Source organism: Pagrus major, chromosome 12 (assembly GCF_040436345.1).
Source record: "Pagrus major chromosome 12, Pma_NU_1.0".
NCBI lineage: Eukaryota > Metazoa > Chordata > Actinopteri > Spariformes > Sparidae > Pagrus > Pagrus major.
This window is the reverse complement of record NC_133226.1, coordinates 9686517-9700058: the sequence shown is the minus strand read 5'-3', so window position 1 is coordinate 9700058 and position 13542 is coordinate 9686517. Positions and strand designations below refer to the sequence as shown.

Genomic DNA, 13542 nt, shown 5'->3' with positions numbered 1-13542 from the left:
CAGTGGCGCCTGAAGCTAAAAGAAATTAATTAAGAAATTACTCAAATTACCTGAATATTCTGCATAGCTTCTGCATTTCGCAGCCCGTGGAGCATGCACACTGGAGATTTACGCCAGCCGAGTAGCTCTCTGCTACCTTGCATGAGATTAATTATATTATTATATTATGTGTTATGTGTGGCACCAATGCTTTTCCTGGGGGTTTGGCTGAAACATGGTGGTGCAACATAGTGAATAGGTGGAACAGGAATGTGCTCTTAGCTGATAGCCTATAAAAGGCTAATAAAACAGTTTATTTTCAGGAGATTATACACTAATAAAAACATAGCTGTGAATATTATTCTTCATTTCTGCCCCTAGATTCCCCAAAATCATACACACTGGACCTTTACAGGAATGGTTTTAAAGTGAAATTTCACCTAACATGTTCCCAACTTGTGGTCCAGGCGTCTGAAACTATAAAGAATCTTGTGAAATGAGCAGAAACTGAATGTGCGATTGACCCTGTGATGCCACTTGTGGCTGCAGTGACCACTGTGAAGCAAAAGTTACATGCCCCCACTTATCGGCACGAGCTGTTACCGCACTTCAGCTGAGGACTTGTATCGGGTCTCTGTCAAAGGCATTGTGCTGAGCTATCGCTGCTAATTGGGAATATCCTGAACACAGCAGGAAGGAAGCGTTTAGCCTGAGTCAGAGGTTCCACTGCACCGCATGCAAGTTATATAGAATTACTGCTTTGACTGTCCTCTCCATTGTTCTCGGGGTTAATGCTTACGTTTTAAACCACCTGACAAAATAAAGCAAAAGAATTCCTCAGCAAAGGTTTCCTCATCTACAAAGACATGAACCTGGTCCACCTCCCATCAGTGGCGACCAGGAGAACAATAAACAATTCACTCCTGTAATTTCGAAACTTGGACCTCTGAGGATGCTAAAGCATGACGACACGTTTGCAGTAAGGCAGCCAGAATACCAAGGCAATCCCCCTCCAGTTGTGCGTCTTAAAAGACTCTTTCACAAAGACGACAAAAGCCAGTTTTGAGAATTCAGGATTTATCGGAAAGTGTCACAATCAGATAATGGAAACTTTCTAAAACGAGACTGCAACGGGAAGCGACAGGCTTTAGGGGAAATTTGGTCAATTCTTGGACAATCGCAAATACTAACAGCGTAAGAAAGAGATGACTGATCCTCTTATTGAAATGTTTGGTCTGTTAGCATTCATCACCAACGATACAACCAACCAAAGACTCAACTGTCACCAAGAAGAAGAAGCACATAGACTAACTTGTTTCTGATGTAAACACAGGTGCAGTTTAAGTAGAGGAAGAAGTGAAGCTATGGAAGAAAAGCTTGTGAACCATAAGGAGACTGAAGTGTGATAAAATAGTATTTATTTCACAGACACAAACAAGGACAGGAAGAAATAAAACAGCTTATGGTGCTATCTGTCGTACACATTAAGCATAAAAAAGGACTATGTACATCTGAGAATGGATGCCTGAGTGTAATTTGAGTTATAAGAACTAAAACCAACAGGCTCCACCTGCCATCACATACTGCAGAGGAACATAGAAAGACTGCGAATACCACAAAAACAGAGAAAACACCGCGAGAGTGAAACAAAGGTGGCAATCAAAGGTTAAACATTATACAGAAGGACAACGTGTCACACATACAGGATGTCACTGATACTGCACTTGTCCCACATAAAATTATGATGGATGGTTTATAAAATCGTGTGTTTGAAGAATATATCATAAAATCTTTTTTACTTTGAGAGAAAAATACTTTCTGACTTTTATTTCTCTGTTTAGATTGGAAAAATATTAACTTTGTTACTTGTGAAACCCTGCGAAAGTGACAAAAATGGCTCTCCTCATTCTAGTTGTAGCACTCTGGGTTTTTATTTTTACTATATTTTAAAATGACGTATATAGTTCTGCTGTATTAAACAGCTTATAGAGTATTGTAAGTTACAATGAGCAGGCAGGTCATGTTAAAGTCGCTTCAATCAGACCACGAAGGTCTGGGAAAGCCTGGAAATATTAATTTAATTAAAAACTAAAATGCATTGAAGGAAATTATTGGCAACTTTTTAAGATCATATTGATTAAATTTTTATGTGGACAAATCATTTTAAAAATAATAAATCCTGAGAGCTTGGAGGAAAATGCAGCATAAAAGTATCTCTTTTCCTTAAAAACATATTTATGATTGTGAATTAATCATTTTAAAATGCCTGTTGGGTCCAAAATATTGTTTTGTTTATCTCTACGTAAGAATTCTGATGGCTGGTTCCAGCTTCTAGGTTTGTGAGCCAATAGTATAACGCTGTTGGAATCATGTTATATCTGTGTTTCATCATCAATCAAGTAGGTAGTTGCCAGTTTGTTGGAGAAAAAATGTAAACTAAAAAAAAACAACTGTCAATTCACAATCATAGTGTAAGCTAGCTAGCATTAGCAACATTAACATTTGCTAGCTAGGGTAAGCAATGTTAAGAGTTTGCTAGCTCGCACTAGCAACGTTAGCCAGTGCAACAAACTGGCAACCACTTGAGCGAGCAGATGAGTTGAACAACAGCCGTGTTGTGACGGGGAGATGGAAGCCACACGTAGTGGCTGCACGTGATCAATAACACCTTTAATATCTGGAGGATAAAAAACACAACTGAAGATTCAGTCACTACTGGCCCATCCATCGCTAAATAACTATTTTTAAATCCAGTTTGAAAGAATGAATAACGGGTGTCATTTGGACTGTTTAGGTTTTGTTAAAACAACATTTTGCTGCATGTAATTTTTTTAGTTTACGCAAGCTCTGAAAAATGTCTGGCTCACACCCTTCTGATGTCTATCTACACACATTTCTCTCCACTTTCAAACAGAAAGTTAAAGCTCTGTCAAATATAACAGTTTTACTTTCTTAGTGAATGTTGCCTGATGAGTTCAAGATGTGCTGACATTTTTTTAAAAAAACACACTAATTCGTCATTCACCTGACTGCTAAGAAATAAAGTTGAACATTAAAGTGAAACAAGTTGGATGAAGACGACATCAGTAAACACACACTGTCCATACAGTAATCGTACAGTAACACAGCTTCATATAACTGGGTGGAAAGACACAAATACACAATGATGGGAAGGTTCTCCAGACATGGATTATCATCATGAACACGTCTTTACTGTGGGACTCTCACTTCAGTCACATCTGGAATTACTGAAGGTACACAAACTTCAAAGGACGATATAAGTATCGACTGAATATTTAAGGTTATTTTCGCTGATTGTATTTCTTACATTCCTTTTTTTCCCGAACGGGTTTCATAATTGAAGTGTAAATAATACGATGAGCTGTAATGATTTGTCTATTACAAATCAAAACAAGACTTAAGAGTTAAACCATGTCTGCAAAACAATCCCAAAGAATATGTTTTTTTTCTCTACATACAAACATCACTTATAATAACATACATGAAATGTTTTCTTTTTTTAAAGTGTGATATACAATAATATACAAAAAGAAGCTTCAATTGGATCCATGCATAATATGTGGAGCTAGCTTGAGAGAACATACAGTCGTCAAACTGGGAACAGTTTGACTTAGATGCACCTTGTGTTTCTGATACAAACTACAAGTCGGTCAATCAATCAATCAATCAATCAATCGATCGATCGGTTGATGACTACACAGCTTTGGATCAACAGAGTGTAACCAAGAGACCAACAGAAAGAAATGTTTTAGTCAGCCAGGACACAAGGTTTGTAGGTGCAGCTGTCAGAAGCTAAACTAAAACAGATAAGCTCGGCTGGAGGTATTTGGGGCTTTTCATACGGTTCGCACTGGCCGCCCAGAAATCATTCATTTTCCAAGAGTCGGTGGGAGGCGACACACGAGTACAGTGAGCGAGAGTCGCTCTTGTCAATCAGTCGTGTCTGTGCTCATCTCATGTTCACACCCACCTGCCAACGTGCTCTGATTCAGCTACATAAACTCAGCGTCCATGAGAGAACTGACCAATAAGTGAAGGCTTGTCTGGTCCGTCGTGGACACGGACACGTTCTCGCCACAGACTGGTACAATCACTATGTTCGGCTACACCAACACTGCGTTGCAGCTGTTCATTGCTACTGTTTGTGTGGTTGATCTGTGTCAAACACCCACTGAAAAAATAAAAAATGAAAAAGTAAAATATCATCACATTAATTCCAATTTATTTTAAGCTTCCGGGTGCGCTCTGTTTCTCTTTAAAGTGGTGAACAGCAACATGTTTACATAGCGACTGCCAACATCTGTCCCCAATTTCTGAGGAAGTGATTGTGAGCGCCAAGTCAGCCATGTGAAAAGATCCCCGTGTCAAAGTTAGGTGTGAGCTGAACAAGTACAAAGCTACATGTTGACCCACAGAAGCACTGACGTCTAAAGTGTCTGTGACACTGTTAGGTATTTTATTCTATTATGTTTCCTATTCTTATTACTCTTATCTGCAGGTAATATCAGTCTAATCGGAGATGAGTCTGTCTGTGTAGTTTTATCAAGTTAAAAAGGGGTTAAAATAACTTTAATGATGTCGCAAAGGCCGAGTGCTGAAAGTCAATAGTTGCTAAACAACACTTTTGATGGTTAAAGTTCAAACCTTGAAGCGGAAGAACCCTATTGAGTTTGTGCCGGTTTAATATTATTCATCGTCTTCTGCCAGACCGCAAATTGCTGTGAGCTGGAACATGCTAGAGACGTAAAACCCAATAACTGGAAACGATGTGCAAATGCTTCCCGAGAAATATGAACCCAACTGGCCGAATGTGGAGCAATGATTAACACAAGACGCAAACTTTGACTTTAAATTTGTCCAGTTGACAAAGTGGGGGAAACGTGTTATTATCAAAATGATTTTGATATTTATTTTTCATTAAACAAGTATGAGCTTGGTCTCACTCGTTTAGACAGAAATTAATTAGCGAAGTGACTTCGCTCAACTCTGCAAAGCCGGCTGCCTCCTTCTGTTGACCACAAAGGTTTGAACTCTGAATCGCCTCTAGCTGAATGTTTTTATCATTTATCAACAGGCTGCTAAATATTTGCCGGTTTTGGCTCCTCAAATGTGAGGATTTGCTGCTGTTCTCAGTTTTAGATAATGAAATATTAAAATCCTTGGCCTTATCAGACAAAATAAGTAATTTGAAGATGTCAAATACTGAATTTTTTTAAAAGAAATAATCGCTAAATTTATTGGTGATAAAAATAACTGTTTCAGTCCTACAGTGGACACTGTCATATAAAGTATGTTTTCAAAAGACAGACCCTGAAACATCTTAAAACACCGTACTGTTCAGCTGTCTGTGAGCCATCTTGGTTATAAACTGTAACTTCACACCCGCTGAAAAACCTGTTTTTGCTGACCTCCAGTTGTTTAACCTCCCTTTTGTTGCAGTGATGTAAAGGTGCAACAAACTGACCAAACCTCACCCCACCCATCGACGGTGCTGGGTGTGACAACTTTCAACCACAGTCGGCAGCAGAACACTGATTTTCAGTCTGGTGTGAAGTTATTCTTTAAAGGTTGTGTGTGTGAATTTTAGGACAGAAATGAACTTTTCATAAACTTTTATCCCTGAATGAACAGTGTTTAATCTCTCTAAGAAACGCTGCTATATAACCTTTCACAAAAGTGACTTTAAAAGGAAGTTATTGATGTTCTTTGGAGTCTAGACAGGAAAGCTACAAACTGTGGTTTAATATTCTCTAGCTAAGTAAGTATCCATGTAATGTCATAATGCTGGTGGTTTGTGAAAGGCCAGTATCTCTTTTCTTATCTCTCTCTTTCTCTGCATGTGTGTCTATCATGCACACACATTTAGGAACAGTGGATGGATGGATAGAAAGAGGTAAAAACAAAAGAAACTAAAGACATCAGACAACAAAACGAGTATATCATGCAACATAAAATCACTTGCCATAAATGAAATAAAGTCTAGATAACCCAACCCGCCCACCCTGGACCTTTTACTCCATATCCATCCCTCAGGTCAGAAGCCAGTAACAGGTTGCCCCCTCAGCTGAGACCATAATGCCCGTAGTCGCTGCTTTGGCACCAGACGCACACAGAGAGACTGGCAGAAGTTATGCTTCCTTCACAGCATTGAGTCGGTCGGTCAGTCGATGTAATAACGGACGCACATGAATCTGTTACTTCTCACAATGAAGCAAAAAAAACAAACAAAAGAACGTGAGAGAGACGTCTGGGTGAGAAAATCCACAAAAAAAAGTTGTCCCAGAAAAGTCTCTGTTCTCCTGTTTGGCAGCTGCACTTCCTGTCCTTACGGGTCGCTAAAAAGTTCAAAAGTAAAAAAAAACATCACTCCTCTCCAGCAAGGCTGAGGAGTCAGTCCACGTGAAGCAGCATCGGTTGTGAGTGAATTCCTGACGCAGACTGAACTGCATCGAAGTTGCTGAAGTGAGAAACAGAGCAGGTTCTGTTCACTCTGTCCCCATGCATAAGGGTGGAGTCTGCTGATGCATTGTGGGTGGTGTCGTTAGAAGCGTCCACTGAATACATCCAGGGATACCTCACAAAAAGCACCCTTCAGTCAGCTAGCACACCCTACTCTGCAAGGTTCCTTGTATACGTCCGTTTCTGTTGTCCTGGATGGACTGTGGCAGGTGCATTCTGGGTAGTGTAGTTGAGTATGTACGGCCAGCATGCTACAGTGGTAAAGGCAGAGGCTGACTCTCGGGAGGAGCCCTAGAACGGGCCCATGAGGACAGGATGCTTGAAATCAACCTGAGAGAAGAAGGGAAGGAGGGAAGGAGAGGAGAGGAGAGGAGAGGAGAGGATGAAAAAAGCAGGGAGAGGTTAGAGGAAAAGAAGAGGAATCATGAGAGTAGTTGGAGGAAAACGGAAGAGAAAACGCAACTTTAAAAAACATAAATAAATCATAAAGTAATTAAGCGCTGCCTGAGAAGCACAGATGTAAATAACAGAGCTTGATGGGAGATGTGCAGGCATACTTACAGGGTTATAATCTATGAGTGTGTACGTTAGGCTTATAATCACAAGTTGGCTGGCTATCTGAAGGCTTGTCTGAATGTTTATAGCAGCCCTTTGAACCATTTTAGTTCTCACTAAGGCAGCTTTGCTATGTTCTTCTCACTGGCTTGCTCCCATTTGAGGGCATTTTGCGGTAGTCTTATAAATCTGAAAAGAAGTGTCACTTAATTAGGACTTTTAATTAGCTCAGCCACAGAGGCTATTCCCCTTCCAGAGGTCTAAAACTATCTGCCAAACAAGCTAAACTAAGAATGCAAACAACCATGTGTGGCCGTCAGTGAGAACTCAACATATTCATAACACATGTGCAACAAGACAGACGTGAGAGGAAAATTCAATCTGACAAACGCAAAACAAAAGTTGAAAGTTAAAACAATGTGTCTCACATTAGATTGGCATGGACTTCATCTTGACCATAGACGCGAGTTCCTGTATTGCCAAATGATCACGCCGCCTTTGCCTCACCCTGGAAATATAAAACAACAAGGAAAAAATGTTTCTGTAAATGCCAGGCTTTACAAAAGACAGATCTCACTCAGTCAGAGAACCAGAGCCCTCACAGCTGTGGCCTGAGGATGTGGGATACGTGTGTGTGTGTGAGTCTTACCACACAACAAAGATGAGGGAAAGGACGGTGGTCAGGATGACCACGGAGAACAAAACCAGCAGAATCACCAAACCCAAATTACCTTCGTCCTCAGCTGCAGGATCTGAATGGGAAGAGGGAGGGACAAAACAACAAGAGCTGCTGAAGAGTGGGATCGAGCCAAAAACAGAGGAACAGATAAGGATTGAAGAAAAGCTAACGAAGAAGATGTCTTGTCATCGTGCATATTTTTGCACATATGTTTCATCCTCTGTGTGTGTCAGAGAAGAAAAACAAAAAAAACTGTGGTATGTGTGTGTTCCGTGATTTAATTAGTCTCTGGTGAGAAGTTAATTTTAAATTAGCCTTTACAGCGTTCACACAAACATGCATTTATCATTCTGAGAGGAGTAAACAACTCCCTTTCAAAGCAACGACGTACAGCACAGAAACACACATCAACGATGAAATGCACGAAAACATTTGGTATTTATAAGATTAAGAAACAATTTATGAGCACATCTGCCATTGACACTGGACACACACACACACACACACACACACACACACACACACACACACACACACACACACACACACACACACACACACACACACACACACACACAGAGAAGAAGACATCTGGTTCACAGCAGGGCAGCTAAAAGAGATCTGACGGCGTCAGTCACAGCGACTATCAGCCTCTTGTCTGCTGCCAAAACTGTGTGTATTTGTCTCCTTGTGTATACTGTATGTGCGTGTGTGTGTGCGTGTTTACAAGTGTTTAATATCTTGCATGTGTATAGTTTACATGTGCATGCTTGAAACTGCCAGCCTCCTTTTCCCCTGTGTTCCTGCCTGTTGCACATGTGAGCTGCTATGTACTTAACTTTTCATCCAGCACACACTGTAGAAAACACAACACCCTGCAGGTACAATTTACTGCAATTTGGGGATGAAGCCAGACATGAGGTGCTTGCACTGATCTATCTAGAGTATAATAACAGTAAATAATGACTTATTACTAATGACTGATGTGGCCTCTTGTTGCTGCAGAAAAATGGGGTAGAAATATACTCATCCTGCTGTTTGATTAACTATGATTCAAACAGTCCACCTTGTCAGGCTTAAACCCAGACTGAGGACTTATCATTTGGATATACACAGTCATGATACCTGTAGAGTACTTTAAAGCCTCCCTCCAGTGTATTTTGGCATTTTTTATATTTCATATTTTTCCTGAGTCATTTCCTAACAATGTTGATGATTGTGCTCAAACAAAAATAAGACGTTGCTAAAATTGAACAATGACATGTGACTGTATTAGAATCTGGGAGTCACATGTCATCCTCCAAGCTTGGCTAATGTGGGTTATAAGAGGGGGAGAGTTCAAGAAGAAGGCAGTCTAAAGTGTGTGTGTGTGGTTGAGTAAGAGAGAGAGTGACCGAGGTTGTGCTCAAAGCAGACAGGTGTTGTTCATCGTAGCAGAGGGAAAGTGTAGCAGGGAAGCTGTCTAGTGGCAGTAAATATACAGTACAGTTTACAGTTCACCCATGAATAAACTCTGCAGCTAGTCAACTGCCAAGAGGAACTTCTGATGGAGTGACAGCTATCACTATCCATGCTAATATCCATACTATTTGTATCTATGCTAATATCCATGCTATTTGTATCCACGCAAATATCCATGCTATTGCTAGCCAAGCTCATATAGATGCTATTTGTGTACATGCTAATATCCATGCTATTTGTATCCATGCTATTGCTAATGAATTTTAACTTGCTAACAGCAGTCTGGTTGCGATAGTAATAGATTATCTCACACCCCTATTCTTTGCTTGAGAGAGAACGTTAACTGTTAAACAGGAAGCAACACTGGCTGAAGTGGGACTTCAGCAGTAACAGTAATAGTAGCAGCTTTGGTTATTATAGCGGAAACGACAGGAGTGGAAAAAGTAGCACTCCTAACAATTGTAATGCAGCAATTGCACTACATTTGAGCTACAACGAAAGTACACACAGCTCCAGAGTACAGTCACAGTGTAATTATCATTTGAAATAAATAGGAGTCTTACTGTGTGACTTTGCAGTGGAGGTTTCAGGAAACGAATAATCATCTAGCAGGGGCTCCTCTGTAGGTTCAGGGGTGGTGTGGACTGTAGGAAGAACAGATGTACACACACAAACACACACATTTTAGGCATTTATTCACTAATAAGATGTGGGAAAGCAGCAAACTTGATGATGGAAGATGGAAACAGGTTTTTTGGGTTTCTCGCTCAAAAATTGACTGGAACGATTGATAGATTATCAAAATAGTTGCCAATATCTTACTATTAATCCATTATTCGACTAATAGTTGAGGTCTAGCAACATTCCAGTACTTATCCTTAATTAAGCTTTTATTCATGTTTTTATTTCATTATTATTTTGTCTATTTATGTAGGTATTATAAACCATTTTGTCCATATTTGTCACTTTAAAAGTGCTTAAACAAAAAAGTAACTTGACTTTTAATTTGGAAAAGGACATTTTGTGGATTGTATTTCTGACCTTCCCACGGCCTGACTAGAAGAAGGGGACTCCATTCACTCCACTGGCTGTCAGAGTTCACCTCATCACGTGCTCGAACCTGGACTTGGTGGGGGTGGCCAGCCAAGGCGTCAGATATGATGACTGGACTAACCTCTGAGAAAATCTGATTGATGGAGACAGACACAGGACGGGGAATGTAAGGACAAGAAAGTAGCACTGAACGAGGAGAAACAACTGCTGTTGTGATGCTGGCATCACATGAACATGTGAAGAAAGCTTAAATAAGGAAACAGCTCCGGGGAACTGCATTGCCAACATATTTGCCAAAAGGTTGTGTGCTGGGTCACTTAGTGAAAACATGTTGAAAGGAGACTGAAACAGTCATCTTATACATGCCAGATGTGGGTTGAAAAGGAAAGTTAAATTGTTGTTTGTTTTTTCATTCTTATAGTTTTAAAGGCGACTTTACCACTACATATAACAAAAAAAGTATTTTGACAAGAAAAATATCCTATAAATAAACTTACAATAAATACTTAATTACAATTTAACCTACCATCTGCAGTAGGTCATCACCTGATTTGATGAGACATTGACAGGTGCAGTATGTAAGAATACTCCAAACAAATAGGGGGCAGCATATCACTAGAATAACCGCTACCTGCTGCTATCTGTTGATGCTGTTAGCTAGTTAGCTCAGTTAGCTGTGTAGTTAGCAGCCTGGGGCGGGAGCTTGAAGTACTAGGGGAGTGTTGGTGTTTACACAGCTAGCAAAGGAGTTTTGGACATACATAAACATGACAAAAACAAAACATTTATCCGTCTGCAGTGCCGTACACGTTTGTTGTAATCTACAATAATGTTTTCACATGGCCTCTGTCAGAGTTGGACGCCAATGTTGACAGTGCCTCCTCAGATCTATGCTGATTAGCTGGGCTTGCTGTAACAATTAATTATGGCTGCAGACGATAGCTCCAGGTGAAAGTGACTAACATGAATGGTAAGTGTTGTGAGACAGAAGTCACGCTCAGCTTCCCAGCAAGTTCATAAAATCCGACATGTGTCATGATTTCCGTTTAGACAATTTAATAATTTTTAAGGCTTTTTATTAGAAAAACTTCTTAAGGCCCCGTGGCCACCCTGCTACAGTTGTATTTTCTTAGACAGCATCAGTTTGATGAGACTGCACCCCCATCCACATTGAAATGAAATGTTGGACCTTGCTTACTTACCTCTGACCAGTACATTGAGCCCTGTGGCCTGTATCTGATGTGAAACACAAGGGGGAAGGCATCATGCAGCGGCCAGGAAGAGGGAACGTTCCATGAGACGAAGAGCCTCTTTGAATAGCCTTCAAGCCCCTTCACCAACACTGACTCTGGAGGGTCTGGTTTCACTGCGACAAAACGGCAGAAAAAAAGAAAGAATAGACAATAAAACACAATTTCTTCAACTGGTTGCTATTAGTCTTTTTTCTCTTTATTGTTGCCACTGTTTTTTCTCTGACAAATTGACATTTTGTTGCCATAACTTTGCAGCTTTGAGGAATATATAGTGAACCCAACTTTGATCCAAACAGTGCATCCTTAAATTATAATTTTTCCTTTATCCAAGCCACCTTGCTATTACTAGAACTATTCACTAGTTCTCCGAAATCTCACCCTCTTTATTCACGCATCTAAGGACATTTCAATCCACCATGACAAAACGAATGCGGAGGTTGAGAAAAACAGATGAACATCCAGTAGGTCTTAAGGCCGTCTCAAGGATGCTGTGAATGGCTCTGCTTGTAAGCGACAAGAACGTCATGCAGACAGAGAAGCAGCAAAACAAGATAATTGAGGTCATTATATGAAGAGCAAAAGGGCAAAATGGCAACAGCAGGCTATAAGAATTATGTACACCATTAGAAATCATGACGTTTTTGTGTGCACGCCGATGTGTGTGTGTATTTTATGAATATCCATAAAGATACACCATCGTCATTACTTTGTTTTATCTTTACATCTGCATGTCTGAGCTTCCATGAATGTGTGTATCCACAGATGTGCCTTGCAACGTTTGTTCAGTTTAACCCGTCTAATTAACGATTTTACGGAGAGTAAAAGCCTCTTTTAGCTTCTATTAGGACATGAACCCTGTGTATCGGTTTTAGGCAAAAGCAGGACAGTAGACAGTATCAATTTATAATAACCATCATTAATAAATGGCACATTTATAGTTAACTACACTTTAGTTAATAGTTATTTCAATGTTAGCAATTAATTAAATGCTTTAGAAACTACTTATGCAACAACTGTAAAGGGTATAAACTTTACAATAAATAATTTCTTAATTCTTAATAATGAATTAAACGTGAATTAACTATACATTTACCATATATTAATGATGGTTATTTTTATGAAGTGTTATCGACTAGACATTTCAGTCCTTTTGAAGCATGAAGCTTGTACTGTGTGAAAAAAAATGAATGATTAAAGGAGGGACAAGGCCAGCAATATTGCCAGCCAGTCACGATAGTAGTTTTTGAACAATGCTACAGTCTGTTCCACTAAAGTGAATGTGGAGCAATGGAAAGATGATGGAAAGAGACGACATAACTGATGATCCACAAGAGAAAGAAATACATCTCTAATGTGCTTCATAGATATACAATCGCCTTACAAATATTTCTCACTAAAATAAGAACAAATATTTTTGTCACAAAGTTGATCTTACATAGCTCGTGTAGCTTAAACCGGCCATATGTTGTTTTGGACCCCAGGCCATTAGTCTCTGTGACCCTCAGGGTATGGATGGTCTCCCAGAAGGGAGGATGATATACATCACAGTGCTTGCGGGTGATGTCCACAATGCACAGCCTCCACTCCTGACCGTTCCCCCTTGAAAACAAGACAAAACATGGTCAAGTGTTGTATTCTCTTTGTTATTAGGCGACTTACATGTGCTGGAAACCGCAGAAAAAGTTTAAGAATCACTGTTGTCATGTGTTATGGTTAAAAGTTTCCACATATTGCATACACATACACTGCATTCAAGTTGTCGCTCTGTGGCACATGCACTATATTTAGCTTCTTCATAGTCCATTCTGAATGTCACCTTGAGCCTTGGGCGTTTTTGTCTCACTTGCAGTAACTCACTCTTACCTGAGGGAGGCATTGTACTTGGCTGGCAGGAACGTCTTCACAGAATCCACCCATGAGCAGCGAACATGTGTGTGATTGGGCACTTGACAGGAAATGCTCAGCAGCCCAGGGGGATCTGGGAAACGGGAGTCAGACAGATTAATTTACAGGACAGAGAGGGTGTTTGTTTTTATTTCAAGGGCTATAATAGATGTTATATTTTAAAAGCTTCTCTGTCAT

The 13542-nt window shown here is 40.0% G+C and overlaps 1 protein-coding gene across 2 annotated transcripts in view; it reads right to left on the bottom strand.

Annotated features, from left to right (window-relative positions):
• Positions 1 to 1380: 1380 nt before the first annotated feature.
• il11ra (interleukin 11 receptor subunit alpha) overlaps positions 1381 to 13542 on the bottom strand; it is a 54522-nt gene continuing 42360 nt past the window's right edge. For both annotated transcript variants that reach the window (XM_073478517.1, XM_073478518.1), the window contains exons 5-12: positions 13324 to 13438; positions 12896 to 13059; positions 11410 to 11573; positions 10196 to 10340; positions 9718 to 9798; positions 7664 to 7766; positions 7443 to 7522; positions 1381 to 6789 (exon numbers count right to left, since the gene is read on the bottom strand). In XM_073478517.1, coding sequence (XP_073334618.1) covers positions 7444 to 7522; positions 7664 to 7766; positions 9718 to 9798; positions 10196 to 10340; positions 11410 to 11573; positions 12896 to 13059; positions 13324 to 13438 — 851 coding nt within the window. In that variant the 3' untranslated portion in view covers positions 1381 to 6789; position 7443. The remainder of the gene's footprint in view (positions 6790 to 7442; positions 7523 to 7663; positions 7767 to 9717; positions 9799 to 10195; positions 10341 to 11409; positions 11574 to 12895; positions 13060 to 13323; positions 13439 to 13542) is intronic.